Raw genomic sequence first — 18,384 nt, 5'->3', positions numbered from 1 at the left:
TTAAAATAAATACAAATAGGGAATATTAAAGATCCAATCTTATTTCAAAGCTGAATATATATAGAAACTCTGAAGGTTTCAAAAATTTGACCAGATTTCCAGAATCAAACCACTTAGTGAAATTTTTAAGTAGTGAAAACTAAGGCATTCAAGTTGCCTTAGTTTTCACTACTTAAAAGACCAGGGGTGTGTGTGTATGCACACATACACCCAGGCATCTGTATATTTTGCACTTTTATTAGTGCATTTGGTGAAGGTTTCAGAGGTCCGACAACTGTTTCAAACTGGTTGGTTCTCATCAGAAACCAATTCATTAGAAATAGCTGTCAAGCTGGTGAAATCTATATCAAATGCACTAATAAAAGATGACTGAACAGATGCCTGCACAACACAAGTAGTGCTGAGGATTGTGTTCTCATAAGCTCGTTGGTCAAATTTTTGAAACTTTCGGTTTCTACATATCTTTGAAATGAGGTTGGATCTTTAATATCTCCCTGTTTCTGTTTATAAATTGTTTACAATTTTATTTAGCAAATATCTAGCATTTATTTAGATTATATTTAGGTAATAGAATAAGTAAGACATAAAAATGTGGTAACATTTTAGAAATATTACATCACCAAAATGAAGCTGTATGGCTCTTTCTTTAGTAATAGATAATTCGACTGATCCCAGAGGTAATCCAACCAGGGCAACTTGTTGCAAAGGTGGAGATAGTATGTTGTTATAATTTCTCTATTTTATTATTAGTTATTGTTAATCTCTTACTGTGTCTAATTTATAAATTAAATTTTATCATAGGTATGTATGTATAGGAAAAAACATAGTATATATAGGTTTCGGTACTATCTGTGGTTTAAGGTGTCCGTGGGGTATCTTGGAACGTATCCCCTGCGGATAAGGGGGGACTACTATAGTTTTAACATCATAACAGAGCCAAGCAGGACAGCTTCCAAGACTACTGTGCTTCATTCCCATGATTGGATTATTGTTTTCGGTCTTTCAGTTCAAACATATGTACCGAATGTATCACCAAAGTAATCCTCACTGGCATGGAAACATACATTCTCCACACTTCTCCGAATTACTGCCTCTTATCTAAACCCTGGTTCTCCAAAAGATGTGCCAAGGCTGTACAAGTGAAAAATCAAGCGTACCACAGTTTGGCATTATATGGTTCATATGAAGAACTCCATCCACCTTCAATGCTTATACTGAAGCCTGAAACAGATGCAAGAAAGCTATCAATGCTTTTAAAGCAAGAATTTGAACTGGCAAAAAGCAAGAAACTTGCAGCCTGCCCAAATGGCAGCCATGCCTTTTGGTCTCTTGCTAAAGCAATTGGTCGTAACTTTTACCCTACACTATTCCTACTCTTATCATACCATCTGGCTCTATTGCATCATCACCCACAGAAAAAGCTAATCTTCTGGTTTCATACGTTGCCTCCAATGCACACAACTGACAATGGCAAATGCTCCCTCCCAGTCATTCCAACTGCCCAACATACGAGGGTGGTCTGAAAAGTTCTCGGCCTAACAATGAAAAAAACGAATTTATAATTTCAAAGTTATTTTTATTTTTCAACATAATCTCCCTTAAGACAAAGACATTTATTCCAGCGATGCTCCAGTAACATTATCCCATCCCTGTAGTGGTTCTCAGTAATATCTGCAAAATACCCCTCTACAGCTGCAATCATCTCTTGATTCGAAGAAAAACAGTCACCAGCAAGGAAGAGTTTTAGTTTGGAAGGAGAGAAGTCAGAGGGAGCCAAATCTGGGGAATAGGGTGGATGTTCCAAATTCATAGTGCAGATTCCTTAATATTCCCATTGCCAAAACATCTTTGTGGACAGGTGCATTGTCCTGATGAAAGATGATTTTTTCATTTGCAAACTGGGTCTTTTCTCACGAATTATTTCATCTAGTCTGGTTAAAAGATTGGAATAATATTCTCCGGTTATTGTTTTACCCTTTTCAAGATAATTAATAAACAAAATGCCTTTAGCATCCCAAAACACCGATGCCATAACCTTTAATGCTGATTCGAAGCGACTTTGGCGCTGAACAACCAGCTTCTGTCCACTGTTTTGACTGCTGTTTGGATTCTGGTGTGTAATGGTGAATCCAAGTCTCATCCATAGTAATAAATCAACGCACAAAATCAGTTTTATTCTTGTTAAAACGCTCCAAGCAGTGTTCAAAAATTTTCATGTGAGTGCATTTTTGATCTGCTGTGAGCAACCGTGGCACCCATCTTGTGCAAAGCTTTTTCATTTGCAATTCTTCATGCAAAATATATCCTACACGTTCTTTTGAAATGTCTGTAGTCTTAACAATTTTACACACTTTCACTTGCTGGTCGTCCAATACCATATCGTGCACTTCATCAGTGATTTCTGGTGTTGTTACACTTTTTGGATGGATGTCCTTCACGTGGATCATTTTCAAGGCTAGTACGGCCATGTTTAAACTTGGCAGCCCATTTCTTAATTGTCAAAAATAAAGGAGAAGAGTGCCCATAAACTTTTATGAACTTCGAATGAATTTCTTTTGCTGTTAAATCTTCTTTTACAAAGAATTTTATAACCACACAATCATCATAGTTTATTCACAATGTGATACAATGTGAAAAGGGTAAAGAGATTTATATTAAAAATTAAATATTGCAAATTATTATTTTCCAAGTCTCTCTATCTTGAGCTAACTGGTAGATGTCAGATGGAGTTTTACAGTTCAGCCTACTGATGATTTCACATATATATTGCAAAAATTGTTTGCATGGTGTCTTCCTTTACTGATATTGCCATCTTCTGGTTTGTACAGGATGAGGGATTCCAAAAAGGGTGAGACTTCAAGATGTCTGAGTTGATGCCCAAGCCATCTGAGTTGTAGTTTATTGACTATATTGATAAGTGGTTCTTGCTTAGCCAGATTTAGCACAGCAGAGTTAGTGACACGGTTCCTCTAAGTGTATCCAAGGATCAGTCGGAGACATGTGGTTCCAAAAGAGTTAATTAGATCTGTATTTTTTTGGTGCTTATTGTCTAAGTTTGAGAACCATACAAGAAAATGGATCTGCTTGTTGCATGATATAGTCTTCATTTTGTCTTTAATGATATTAATGATGATTTCCAGATGGGGCAGAGTTTGTTATGGAAGACTAGAGCCAGCTGTTTAGTTTTCTAATATCATTTTCTGTATTGCTAATGTATGATCCAGGGTATTGAAAGTCCTTCACTCTTTCTAAGGGTTTATTTTTGATATGAAGAATAAAGTTTTCACAACCTATTGAGAAAACTTTGGACCAATTTTGAATCTGCAGACCAATAAGTTTAGCCTGTACCTCTAGTAGACTCAGTTTTTGTGCATCTGTTGGTTCTGTATCAGTAAGTACAACATCGTCAGCAAAGCTAAGATCAGTTATTTGCATGGCGTGGGTGGATGTTCTGATGTTAAAACCAAGATCTTCTGTGTTGATGGTCCGGAAGATGTAGTCCAAGCATACTAAAAACAAATAAGGTGCTAGTACATCACCTTGCAGGACTCCTGTTGTCACTGGAAAGGATTCGGATGTTTCTGTTTAAAGATTACTGTAGCATTGTAATCTTTATAAGGCGCTGAGATTGCTTGTATGAACTTTGAGGGTAGACCATAGAAGCTGAGTATTATAAACATTGCTTCTCTATTAATGGAGTCAAAGGCTTTTTTGAAGTCTATCATCATCATCAAATTCCTGATTTATACCCTCAAGGGGTGTACACAATATGATAGTACCACACGAACAATTTACACCATTACTAACTTCCTATCTACAATTTTCCTCCAAATCAGTCTTTTACCTCAAGACTCCTACATTATCAGGTCTTATATTTCTGTCTTCTAAGGCACTTTTTACTGTATCAATCCACCTACATCTTGGTCTTTCTCTGGGTCTTTTTACTGCCAACCTGGTAGAAAACATTTGTTTTGCTAATCTTTCCTCTCCCATTCTGCTTAAGTGACCATACCACCTGAGATTAGCTCTGCTAATGCATTCCTGGATGATGACAATATAAAGTTCATTCCTAATATCCTCATTTTTAATATGATATTGCCATTGATGCCATCTGTTCATGCCTCTAATCTTTCTCAGGACTCTTATCTGTGGTCTCTAGTCTTTGGTCAAATGTTTTACTTCTGACCCAGCTTTCAGATCCATAAGTTAAAACTGGTTTGAACACTTTCTTGTATACAGCTAACTTAGTGTTCTGACTAATTTCTCTCTTATTCTATATGAATTTATTCAATTGACTTCCTACCATACCAGCTTTGTTGATTCTGTTGTCTATTTCCATATTTAATTTACCATCTTCACTAAAAATCGTGCCTAAGTAGCTGAAAAATGATTTACTTGTTCTATAGGTTCTCCATTCACAATGCAGTTGATATTTTCAATGTTTCGGCCTATTTTCATTGTCTTGGTCTTTTTATTGCTGACCTTCATACCATATCTATTGCAACAGTTATTCAATTTAGTCAGGGAATCTTGCAGACTTGTAGTGGATTTTTTAGAAGTACAATATAACATCATCTGCATAAAGCAAAGAGCTGAGATTAACACCACCTCCAACTTTGATATCAGGTTTAATATCACTTTCCTTCATAATGTGATCCATATAGATAATGAATAACAGAGGGGATAATGTACATCCTTGTCTCACACCAGATTTAACATTAAACCATCTTCCTGTACTTCCTTCAATTCTAACTGCTGACTTACAACTCAAATAAAGAGTAAGTATTGCTTGATATAATGTCCCATTAACACCATATAACTGTAGCTTTTTGAATAGCTTCTCTCTTGGCACCTTGTCATATGCTTTTTCGAGATCTACAAGACTTAAATACAGATCTTTGTTATATTCCTATGATTTCTCAACTATCTGTCGTAAAGTGAAGATCTGATACTGGCAGCCTCTATTTGGCCTAAATCCAGCTTGTTCTTCACCATGCTTCTCTTCTTGAATCTTTCTCAACTGTTTCTGAAGTACACTTGCATGTATCTTACCAGGAATATTCAGTAATGAAATACCTCTGTAATTCTCACATTCAGTTTTATTTCCCTTTTTATATACAGGTACTATGAGAGCTCTACTCCAATCATTGGGAATTCGTCCCTCTGTCCAGGCATTCTGAACTATGCAGTGCAGCCACTGTAAGACTTTTATACCACCATACTTGTGAATCTGTGCACATTTTTATGTTGGAACATGGTGTTAGTAATAACAAGTCCATGTCCTTAGCAGAAATCCAACAGGTATTTGCCATTATTATTAGCTTTGCTCTCTTCTCCAAATTTTCCCAAAATATTTTTGTATGCCTGACAATCCCTTCCTACTCTGATATTTAGATCTTCCAACAAGGACCAACTTTTTTCTTTTTCATTGTGTCAGTTGCTTTTTCTAGAGCCTCAAAAAATTCCTCCACTTCTACCTTAGTAAAATCTTCTGTGGGACCATAGGCAGAAATGAGTTTTCATTGTCCATTTCTCCATTCTCATATTTGCCTACTTGAGACTGCCTGCCATTGAAGAAGATTAGCCTCATATTTAGTGTTGAATACTATGGCTCCTCATTCTTTTCCTTGATTGTCATTGCCTGAATATAACATTTTGTATTTACTGCTCAGAAAGATCTCACCGGTTTTTGTCTTTTTTGTTTGTCACCCCTATTATGTCGATCTGGTACTTATCTAATTCCTCAGCTAGCTCCATTTCTTTGCCATTCAGGCTTCTTATAGTACCGATCTTTAACTCTGGTGATGTTGAGTTGGAGTGTGTTTTCAGATTTTTTCCAGTAGCTGACTTTTCGCTGTTCACCCTTTTTCCCTGGCGAAAACAATGGGGGCCTTGTTTAACCGGGCAACTTGCCAGCCGGCATGAAATTTTGTCATGTTGTACCATCATTTGAAAATTTTTGTTTAAACCAATAAGAATACAACTTCGTCGGCTAAATCCCAAATTGCCAGCCCATCCTTGTTCGTTCAGTATCCAGGTAGATACCTAACAGGGTGCACCACAAGAAGGTGAGGATTAGACATTAGGTCGGTCATAAGCTCTGGTCAGTTCTACGCATTCCTTTGAAGGCTATGTGGAGGTCTCCTGTCAGATATAGCTTCAACCCTTTGACATCCCGTTTTTGAAGTCTATAAAGGTTAAAATGAGTAAGTTTTTATCATGTGAACCTTCTATGATTCTTTTGATGCAATGTATCTTTTCTGTTGTACATCGTTTTTTTTAGAAATCAGCTTGGCTTTTTCTTAAAAGTGGTGTTAAGTAAGGTTCTATTTTATTGAATATCATCCTATTGTAGATTTTAACTGTGGTTGATAGCAAAGTAATACCTCTGTAGTTATCCATTCTATTAAGACTGCCCTTTTTAGTTATAGGGACAATAAGGCCTTGTTTTCATTGTTGAGGTATTATTCCAGTGTTTAAAGCTTGATTTATTATGGCAAGGAGATTGGAATATGTATTATACCCAGCATTTTTGAAAGTTTCTGCTCTAATTCCATCAATCCCTGGGGTCTTTCCTGCTTTGGTTTGATCTATTGCTATGTTTAGTTCCTTTTCAGTGAAGTCTTCAAAATTTATTGGTAGAGCAGTGGTTAGATGCAGGTCCACTAGCTGGCTTGAATGTTGGCAATTATCAACACTGAGTAATTCTTGAAAGTAGTTTCTCCATTCTTTCATCAAGTTCAAATTTATTGATAGCTGTCTACCTTTTTTTTCATGTGTGACAATATTTCCACTTCTTTTTGTTTTATGGTGACAGATATAATTTATCATTTGAAAAGTGTTTCTAGTATCCCCAGTTTTAATATAATTTTCAAGTTCCTCTCAGTATTTATTTAATTTTCTTTGTCTCTGATCATTAGTTTATTGACCTTGTTATTTAAAATGTCTAGTTTATCTTTATTTATTTCATTCCTGTTTAAGTAGTAGAATTTCCTTGCTTTATTTCTTTCATCTATATATTTTTCAATTTCTGGGTAATCCATTTTTTTTTTTGGAGTTTTTTTGTTTCTGTTTCCAAGAATTTTGTTGGATGCTGTGTTTATTTCTTCAGTGATACTCTTACACTTTTAATTAACTGAATCTATAAGAATGTTTTTCATATTGTCTTCTAATGTGCTGTGGAAAGATGCTGCAATTTGTGGATTATTTATTGTTGTTTATTTCTTAACGGTATATATTAGAACACAGAAAAATAAGTAAATAATTAATTTATTAACTTATTGCTGATATTTTGCTGGTGATATAACCAGCATCTTCAGAGCACAAAACACAGTTTGTCACAATTTGCGAGACTATAACAATACGGTGTAATCAATGGACTAGTTAAACAAAATTGTAGCAGCAACACAAACCGGTACTAGTTTTTTCTTAAGATGACTATCTCCCAGATTTTAGGCAAATTTATACAGCCGTATTTGTTGAGATTTGGAGTGTTGTGTTTCAGGGCTTCTGTTGCCTCTAAGAACAATCTCTCCAACTTGTAAGAGCTTCTGTGCAGTACTTTTGTGTTCTTCCAGTTGATCCTGTGTGCAGGGGTATCCAGAGCATGCTCTGCTAGGCCCGACTTGCCATAGTGATAATGCCGGACGTATCTTTTGTGCTCGCTGATGCGGATGTTCACAGTTCTTCCTGTTTGACCGTAGTAGGCTTGATTACATGAGCAGGGTACTTTGTAGACTCCTGGATGTGATAAAGAGGGAATGCTGTCCTTGGGTGAGAGGATAAGAGTTGCTAATTTGCCACACGGTCTGAATGTGGTGCGTAGTTCATGTTTATTAAGAATTCTTGCAATCTTTTCGGATGTGCCTTTAATGTATGAGATGGTGACTGTTTTGTTGTAGTTCTCTGTGGTGGATAGTGGGAGGGGTTTCTTAGGGGCATTTAGTATTTTGTTTATCTTATGGGGATTATAGCCATTGGCCAAGAAGGTGTAGCGTAAGTGAGCCAGTTCGGCAGCAAGAGCATTGTCATTGAAACAGATTGCTCTCGCTCTGTGGGTTAGCATTTTTAAAATGCCATATTGTTGAGAAGTGTGATTGTTTGTGTAAATATCTCCCTGTATGTGTGGGTTTTCTAAAAACTGAAAATGATAAGGAACCATCTGGGAAGACGTGTTATTAGCTTCCAGTTCCATTGTAAAGTGGATTTTTGGATGTTGGCTATTTAAATGCGCTAAGAATGTTTCCAGTGTCTCTAGGCCATGTGGACAAATAGCAAGCACATCGTCAACATAGCATAGCCAAAGTGTTGGTTTGAGAGTGGCTGTATTGATTGCTAGTTTTTCTAGGTGTTCTATGTAAAATTTGGCTGGGGGGGGAGGAGCCATGGCTGTCCCATCTATTTGTTTGTATATTTTTCCTTTCCATGTGAAATATCCTGCATGTATTGTGAATTTGAATAGTTCAAATATATCAGGGGGGGAAGTGTGACTTCAATAGATTGAGGGTTTCTATTAGTGGTACATTTGTGAATAGTGAGGTGATATCAAAGCTTACTATTAAGTCTGAGCTTTTTAGGGTATGGTGTTGTAAGATGCTTTTTAGGTGGGCTGAATTTTTGACATGGGAGGGAGAATTGTTTGTGAGAGCGGCTAGTAGCTTAGCTAAATGACTAGCCAGTTTGTATGTGGGACTGTTTATACTGTCCAAAATTGGGCGTAAGGGTGTACCTTGTTTGTGAATTTTTGGTGCTCCATAAATCCTAGGTGTTTTAACATGGAAGGGCCTGAGTTTGTTTACTGTGTCTTTGGGCCAGGAAGTGACTTTTTTCAATAATTTACGTGCCTTATTCTTTTGTGTGTTGGTGGGATTGTGATCTATAATTTTGTATGTTGACTGATCTTGTAACAGAGTGTGCATTTTGTTTTCATATTCTGTTGTGTCCATCACCACGGTTGCATTCCCTTTGTCTGCTTTTGTTATGATAATCTGGCTATTATTCTGTAGCTCTTTTATAGCAGTGATTTCCTTATGCAGGATATTATTTTTGGGAGGCTTAGACTCAATTAGGATGCTGGCCACATCTAAATGTATGTTGTTGGTGGCAGGTCGTATATTCCCCGTTCGATGGACGACATTATTTCGACTTTTGGAACTTGCTTGGGAGTCACGGCAAAATTGTGCCCTCGACTTAAAGCACTAGTGGCTTCTTTGCTTAAGGTGAGTGACGATAAATTCACGACAACGAGGTCTTGTCGTAATTGCGGTCATTGATAGTGTTGCGTTGTTGGAGATTTTCAAACTTATTTTGGGGCTGGTTTTTGACTATGTTGAATTCTTTTTTAGCCGTTGCGTCGGTGATGTTATCCAGGATCTCCCATAGTTCCGTATTCAGAATATTATATAATGATTCATGTAGTGCGTTGATGGTTGAATTTGATTTCGCTAATTCCAGACGAGTAGCGTTAATCTGTTCACGTAATAGTGCTACACTCGCTCGTTTGTAAATGCGTTGGGCTTTAGCCGAGTGGAACTTGTTTTTGATTTTAACAGTTTGGTATTAAATTGGTATCTTGGCATCTCTTTAAGAAGGCTAACCTGTTCAGTTGCCACGCCAATTTTAATATATATATACCGTTAAGAAATAAACAACATGTACGATGAACACTTAAGTCTGTCCATTCGTTGTGGGTTATTTAGTTTGTCCCAGTTGTATTGTTTCTTTTTAGGCCTGTTATTTTTAGAGGCTTTTAGTGAAAGTTTAATGTAGGCACTGATTATTCTGTGGTCAGAGTTTAGTTCAACCATATTATATGCTTGACAGTTCTTGATCGATCTGATCCACTTTCCATTAATTAGGATGTGATCTATTTGGGAATGAGAACCATTTGAATGTTCCCAGGTCCATAGTCTTCCTTTTGGTTGTGTAAATTTGGTTTGGGTGATTACCATGTTATGGCTATTGCAAAAGTTCATAAGAGAATGTCCGTTGTTATTTGTGGTTTCACGATAAGTATATCTACCCACATTTTTAGTAGTACTAGCAATGTCTTTACCAATTTGGGCATTAAAATCACCACCAATGAGTGTGACATTGTGAACTGGGATGTTCATGACAGTTTCAGTAAGATCTTTATAATAGGTGTCTTTGTCTTCTAGTGGAGCACATTCTGTTGGAGCATATACGTGGATATTATTGTCAGTTTTGGGTTGGTACTCATGGTTATGCCCATCCACCACCCTCCAAGTGAAAATGTACTCCTGAACCCTCGCCTCTTGTTATCTCCCTTCTTGCCATGAAATGAAAAAAAAAGTCTTCAGTGTCATTCCTATAAAACTCCTTTAATAACTTATATGCGTCTATCATATGTCCGCCTTTTCACCTATCAGCCAGTATCTGAAGTCCTCAGGCCATCAATCATTTCTCATAGGGCATTCCGTAGTCTTGCCACAATCTTTGTCACTTGCTGTGTATAGTAGTCTGCATCTGGACTACTGTACACAGTAGTCAAATGTGGTCTTATTAAAGCCTTTTATACGGATCCAATAAATCACAAAGGGTGGCTAATGGATACAATGGATTATGCATTAGAGTTCTATGTGCAACTTGTCAAATGCCTTTGGTGATATTGCAAAGTCTAGCAATATCACCAAGTAACCATTTCCATTAGCCAATTCAATTGTCACTTGATTACAAAAAAGTAAAAGCAAATTACTAAAGCAAGCCTACCCTTCACGAAACCATGTTTTCTCTTGGCTATCATATTGGAGTATCATATTCCTATCCACACAGTCCTGAATTCTGCCTTTCACCAATTTCTTCAACACCTTTTTATAGCAATTATAGGCTGATTGGCCTATAATTTGTTATTCCTGTCTTGGAGCCTTCTTTATTTTGCCCTTCTTCCATTCCACTGGTATCTTCCCAGTACTGAGGATTAAATCAAATAGCTTGGTCAGAGGAGCTGAACATTCTCATAATATGTAGGCCAATATGCCATCTAATACCATGGCTGTATTCACACCGAGGTTCTGCAATATTTTAAGCACTCCATTTATTAAACCTCTATTTTCCCATCAGCCAATGTCATATGTGGCATTGCAACATCACCACCTAGATGGTATACCCCTGCAAAATGCTCACCCAATATTCAATTATTTGGTTTGCTTCTGTTACCTTCCTACATCAGCACTTTTTGAAGTCATGCTTCCATAGTCATTCTTCCATTTACTTGCCACACAGCAAAACAACTCTCTATGACTTCTTTCGGCCTCATCTTTTCTTCTTCTTTTTTTTTTTTTTAATGTTGAGCCAATACACGAGAGGTTGGTCAATCAACTTATAGTACATTAGTACCATATATGAGGGTATATGGGTAGTGGGTTGGGAAAGGGGAAACTTGTTTACGTTTATTGAATAATTCATGCTATTTCAAATGAACATTTCCCATGACAAAAACGTCTATGTGAAAGTGAGGGAAGTGGTAAGATTTGGGTCATTTATCAGTCTAATTGCTCTCCTCTGTATTGACAAGCATTTTGAGGGAGCTTTTAGGAGCTCCACTCCAAATGTGAGAGCAGTATTCGATAGCTGGGTGGATTTGTGATTTGTATAAGGTGAACAGCTGCTTAGAGGTGAGGTAACGTCTTGAGTGAAAAAGAAATCCTAGTTTTTTGGAATCTGAGGATGCAATGGTTGTGATGTGTTTATACCAGGAGAGGCCTAATGTCAGGGTAATTTCAAGAAGAGAAATCTCATCTTGTCTAAAAATTCAAGTGTTATCAAAAATAATACCGGGGGAAAATGGTTCTTTTTTGTGAGGAAAAGACAGAAGTGGGTTTTACTAGCATTGAAGTTGACGAGGTTATCTGAGCCCCATTGGAGGATGGCTTGGAGGTCACAATTGAGGGCAGTGGTGGTTGATGTTCTGTAGGTTGAAGTGAGTTGTGTAGAGTAAGGTTGTCAAATGAAAGGGAGAAGTGCAATATACTGTCATCTGCAAAACTGTGTATTGGGTTGGAGATTAACTGAAGTAGGTCATTGATATACAAAAGGAAGCGGGTTGGTGAGAGAACAGAACCTTGTGGAACCCCAGCATTAGTTGGATGGTGAGAGGATAGGGAACCATCTACCATAACACATAGTGTGCATCCAGACAGAAAGCTGGCAATCAAACTGCAAAAGTCCTGAGACAGTCCAAATGATAGGAGTTTGCTTAGTAAGCCTTTGTGTCAGACCCAGTCAAAAGCTTTAGAGATATCATGTGGTATCTTTAGCGATACAACTTGAGATTCACCAAATTTCTCCATGGCATTTGTCCATGAAATCCATACTGGTGGTCACTTAATAGCCAAGTGCCTTCAAAGTAGTGTAGGAGCTGAAAATTGATGGTTTTTTCCACTTTAGGGACTGAGGTGAGTGAGATAGGGTAGTAGTTAGATGGCAGTGATTTGTCACCCTTCTTAGGGATGGGTTGCATATAAACCAATGTCCAGGCTTGGAATGTATACCAGTGGAGTAAGAGTATGTACAGGCAGCATAGGACAGGATGCAGTTCTTGTGCACAGGCCTTCAGGACAATTAGAAGAATGTCATCAGGGCCAGGAGAATTTTTTGTGTCTAATTTAGACAATGGTTTCTGATCTCTTTCTGGCAAGAGGATATATGGGACATTGTGTTGAGGCTGGTCTGAAAAGTTCTTGGCCATAGATGGCAACACTATTGGCAAGATTGTTTTTTTTTTTTTCTAAGTTGGTACATCTGTCATAGGCATCCATGTGAAATTGCAAGTCATTCTATCAAGTAGCTTGTTTTATACAGCTGTCTGAAGCAAAAGTGTTGTCTGCATCTCTTGAAATGGATAAACTTGAGACTCGTGCGGAAATCTAATCTCATCTTCTCAAAAAAATGTTTTGAGCTACTTAGAGCAGAAAAAGTCAACCTAAACATTATATGGATACAAGAACATAGATGGAGAACTGACAATCATGAAATGAATGAAACATCATCAGCTGACAAAAAATGGAGATTTATTTATAACTCAGCAAACAATGATGGTACTGGAGGGGTTGGAATAATGCTCAAGAAGGAACTAGCAGAAAAAGTAACACAAATTGAAAAAGTGTCTGAAAGAATTCCATGGATCTCTCGCGATGAGCTGTCTGAGTCCACGGAGATGCCAGTATAATAATATTATTTTGGGCCCAGATAGGCTGTTGATTTATTTATGTTTAGATTTTAAGATGAGTTTCTGTTGTTGAAGTTAAATTTAGAAAGTATATATTTCTAATTATTTGTATCTTAAAGTTATTAAGCTGTTTATTTTTGCATATGGAAGTGTGAGGATCAGTTTGCATTATTATTGTATAAGTTAAGATTGAATTTTAAAATCAGAAGAGAATTGTAGCAGTATACATATTTAGGATCTCACTTGTATGCCTAGATTTCAGTATAGAAACCTGATACTACTTGCATCATTTTTCTACAGTTGGCACAATTGATTACAGGATTCAATAACTAAACCAAACTTGTTTACAAACTTGCTTTATTGTTCTAGTTGTGTTGTTCATATACTTTCTTTTGATGTATCCTTTTTATCAGATGCACCAAATTCTGCTCAAGCTGATTATTAAGTAAATTTACAGAAGTTCATATCCAAATGGTGCAGTGACTTTTAAATTCAGTTATTTTTTAGAATTCAGGGAGTTATTGACTCAAGGCCAAATTTAAAAAAAAAAAAAACTATTTAATACTATACTAAATGAAGCTATATAGATGGTAAATATAATGAATAACTATAAAAATTATTTGGATCCAAGACTTGACTTTTGAGATCTTTAGCTTTTGAGGATGAATTCTTTCTCTCATTGACTCATTCTGTTACTGGTTTGATTAACATATACTTAATCTGTCTACTAGACCGAACATTTTTTGATTTCCTATGAAATCAATAAATGTTCTTTATCAGTTATTTTCCCAAAATGTAAAACTTTTTTTTTTTGTCTCCTTGACTTCCATGGGACTATGCAGTGTTTCCTTATTTAGCATATATCATTCCATTCATCCTCACTCTCTCACAGAGTATAAATATTGTCTTACCTCAGGCTATTATAAGAAACAAGAATTCATAATAATCGCAAGAATCGCACCGGCCTGGTTGGTCGAGTGGTTTCCTTATCTGCTCTCCAGTCAAAAGGCTGCTGGTTCAAATTCTGCCATGGGCATGGATGTTTGTGATTGTCTGTGAAAGTGGTGGTGGTGGTCATGGTAATGGGTGGTAGATGTCATTGGTGTAGTTGCGGTTCATTGTAGTTCATGGATTGAGTTAGTGGTGAAGACAGAGTTGTAGAGTAGATGCCCTCCCTCGATGAGTCTTTGGACTCCCTAGAGGTGTCATGTAATAATAATAATTCTTTTTCAGATAAAATTTTTTTTTCTACTAATTTATAAAGAAAAGTGTATCAAAGTAGAGCTCTTCATTAATGCCATTTTGCAGTTTCAGATTTCTCAATTCCATCACTTGTTTTGAGAAAATAATTTATCGCTGATGTTCTTGACAGAAAAAAAACTTTTTCCTCATAGTATTTCTTCAAACGTAAATGGAATTATATCTCCTTTTATTACTATTCACTGGTTGACAAGATCAGTTTTTCTTTAACATACAGCAGCAATTGTAAAAAATTCATAATTTTAAATTATGATTATTTCTACAGCATAGTCTAGAGTCTCATAAATACGAAAGTTTTTTGCTAGTACAACCTTTAAAAGAAAGTATTTATACAGTTAAAGATAACCCTTATTCTCAATGGATTATTAGTCATTCTACATTAATAGTGGTTTTATACAATAAATTTTTAACTTAATAATTGTTAATCATCTTACAAAAATAATCGCTCTGATAGGACTCTGAAAAATAAAATAAAAATGATTGTGAATAATGTGAAAAACCTTTATTAGGGCTGTTCAGCTGCAGGTGTATATACAGTAAAAATTAATAGACATAATCTTTATACATAGCTTTACATAATCTTTATATAGCCTGAGTTACTTTGGCTGTAATAAGCTATTCATTTGTGGATTTAAAATGTTTTTTCTTGATTTAAAGAAAAACAAGTATATTTATTGTTCTTGTAGAATAGATGTGAAACATAAGAATTCATGTAGGCAGTTGATCATTATTTTAGTAGGGTGCTTGCTCGAAAGAGTACTCACATTTACTGACAATCAGTAAATTTGGAGGGGAAAGAGAAGGAATGAATAACTAACATACTGCACACTACCTTTTAAATGCTTAAAAGTTCCAGATATATACTTAAGCTCTAATAGCAGCATATTTGGCAACATTACTTAGATTAATCTGCTGTTTGAATATATTGGATATATTCAATATATTCATTCAACAGATATATTGTTTATTGCTGCCACAATAATATGCATATAAGTCAGGATTGGCATTTACACCACCAGTGAAAAGCATAAAGTACTTTGACAACTTACAAAAATGGCTTACATACAATTCACCAACAGTATTCACAGATTTAATGCAAAATGATATTGTTTAACCCAGTGTAATAAAAACCAGGGTCTCATCTTAAACCAGCTTTGTCAGCATATTATCAAAACCCTATGTATGAAAGAAGTTATATTGCATATCACAACGACACATCTGGCATCTTGATATATTCAACATCTGATTTATGTTCATCCAATGTATAACAGTTTTTAATTTAGAAATCTCTCTATACTTTTTTTTAATTTAATCTTTTATTTAATATTTAATCTGAAGATATACATAAAAAGATGTATGAAACTATTAATTAAATAAATATTTATTTTTCTAATAAGTTACATAGTGCTTGCTAGACAAAATAATCAAGTTATGTTATTACTTTTAAGGATCAGTGCTTTGTTAAGATATGATTGTAGCATTCCCGAGGATGACCATTTCTTACTGACTAAAATACCTAATAGTGTAATTAAAGTAAAAGGAAGCTCATGCAACTCTGACAAAAAGGAAACAGACAGTACTTAACTCAGCCTGATTGACTGAATGGGTAGCCTCTCCAACAAGAACCATAAATTCAATCCTTCTGTGAGCAGTGTGAATATTTTCAGGTAGTAGATCAATTCCATTGCTTCCTGTGAGACCATCACAACCCTACTCACTAGGAGGTCTGAAGTAGCTTGAAAGAGTTCCAAATTTGGTTTGCAACTTTATATCAGTGGAATTTGCATAAGAAAGGAGAAGGGACACTTGATGGTGATTTATTTTCTGACTTTGTAAAATATTTTAAATATTGGTTCATTCTGAGAGGAATTATATAATCATATAGCAGTAATTGGAGAACAACATTAACAGTGATGATGTTAGCAAAGAATTGACGTTATCATTATTCAAGAATGTATAAGCAACTAAGATTGGAATGATCAAAATTGAGAAATGAAAGTTTAGCAAAAACAGGCATTCAAAACAAAAATGACAGAAAAAAAGAAGAGGGAATGCTAGGATATAACTGGATTGATGTATTTCAGTGTTTTTAGAGAATAGAAATATAAGAGCTGACTATTTTAGAGACTTAACAAATAAAATTATTGACATGAAACTAATAATGAAATTGTAGTTGTGTTGGACTATTATACTATTCTATATATTCCTTTCAGGGTACATGTCAGGAGGTGAATCAGTAATGATTTGTGTTCTAAGGACAATATGTATAATATTGGTATTTTCAAAAATATTTAGTACTCCTTTAAGAAATTTAATTTTTTTTAAATTTCATACTGTACGTTATTTATAATAATCAAGTGATATAGATTGTCAGTAATTCTTTGTTCAAATAATTGTAATGTTTCTGCTGTATGGGCCTTGATCCCTGAGAAAACAGTCTGATGATTATCTTATGGTTTCATTAGATTTTCGTCACAATATTACAGTCCAATCATCACCCACAATCCGGCCAGAAATCAAGGGTTTGCGTATGCCCTCTAGTCCTGAAAGCCCTCCAGCCTCTCCCAATCTACCTCGCCTCAGAGCCTATGCATGTAAGTAACTTTTTTTTTTTTTTCCACATCTTTTCCCCATCCCATCCAAATTACATGTAGGGCTGGAACGGACTTAACAAGATTTTCTTTTATTTAGCCAAATAATGGCCAATAAACTGCATTTAAAAATATTAAGACATATGGATTAGATCTCTTAAGTAGAAAATCTGTTATATTACATATTAATAAAACTGATTTCTCATCTTAATTTATTCTCACTTAAATTTCTTACATTTTGTGAAGATAAATTTTGGTAGGTATTTGTTAGGTTAACAGATGGAGGATACTGCACATAATTCAAATTAATGGCATGTTTTATTTGAATAAGGTTTTGTATTCTCAATACTAAAATTCACTAGTTTATTGTTATGATATTTAACTTAATGTTGTTTTAAGCAGTTCATTTGAATAGTCATAGAACATTTTTAAAAGAATTTGTTTAGGGTGATCCATTATAGTATACTTAATTTCTAATGATAATGCAAAGTAATCAAACAGCATGGGAGTGAGCAATAAAAATGCATTAAGGAAATAAGTTTTTTTAATTAAATTGCTTTGTTAAAGGTGTAAAATATGTAGATGAGGAGTAACAAAAAAAAAAAAAAAAATCTGTATTATTAAGGAATATATTACAATCTCTGACAGTCATCCCTGTTCCCAGCCATGATGAAGAAAAGCCAATCTCATAATATACTATCATTAATGAAGATAGCTGTACTTTTTTTTTTTTCATGACTACTCTGATTACATATACTATATACTTAAAAGCAAAAGAAACATTTGAAAAGGTATAATTAAAATATATTATTTTTCTAAAGTTAAATATTCAAATGCTTAATAAGCAGGATGGTCATACTCTCAAATCTGAATGTTATATTTAATTACAAACAAACACAGGAATAATCCATATAAAGTAAATAAAAAATAAAGCATTGCATTTGAGGAAGGGGTTTGGAAGTATTTATATCATAATAATTTTGTGATATGTATGATACTATGATACCCTAAGCAAGAACAGGTCTTGTTTTAGCAATCTGCTTGTATTTTATGATAGGATGAAAAATGTGTTGGATGAGGGAGATTCATGTACTGTGATTTTCTTGGACTTTGCTAAGGCATTTATTAGTTTACTATGTGACAAATTGATGTATGAGCTGCAGAAAATGGGATTAAATAATATTCTGGTTAGATGGATTGAAGATTGGCTTTCTGAATGATACCAGCAAGTCATGTATGATTGAGCAGTGTCTCAGAAAAGGAATATGACCAGTGGCATGCCTCAGAGTTCTGTTCTTTCTCTCCCCACCTACTGCTTAACCTATTTGTTAATGATATTTCATATGG

General features: G+C 35.2%; 1 protein-coding gene across 2 annotated transcripts in view; it reads left to right on the top strand.

The window, feature by feature from the left end:
• The window catches only part of LOC150101446 (mitogen-activated protein kinase kinase kinase 11-like), a 201,724-nt gene that overhangs the window by 115,740 nt on the left and 67,600 nt on the right, over nt 1-18,384 (top strand). The window contains exon 6 of one of the 2 annotated variants that reach the window (XM_090400188.1): nt 16,912-17,040. The exons of the other annotated variant lie outside the window; for it this stretch is intronic. Within the exon in view, the coding sequence (XP_090256314.1) occupies nt 16,912-17,040 (129 nt within the window). The remainder of the gene's footprint in view (nt 1-16,911; nt 17,041-18,384) is intronic. 2 annotated transcript variants of the gene reach the window in all.

This window comes from Typopeltis vanoorti, chromosome 11, assembly GCF_054136105.1.
Source record: "Typopeltis vanoorti isolate ZY-2024b chromosome 11, IOZ_Tvanoo_1.0, whole genome shotgun sequence".
NCBI lineage: Eukaryota > Metazoa > Arthropoda > Arachnida > Uropygi > Thelyphonidae > Typopeltis > Typopeltis vanoorti.
This window is presented reverse-complemented; position numbering and strand designations above follow the sequence as displayed.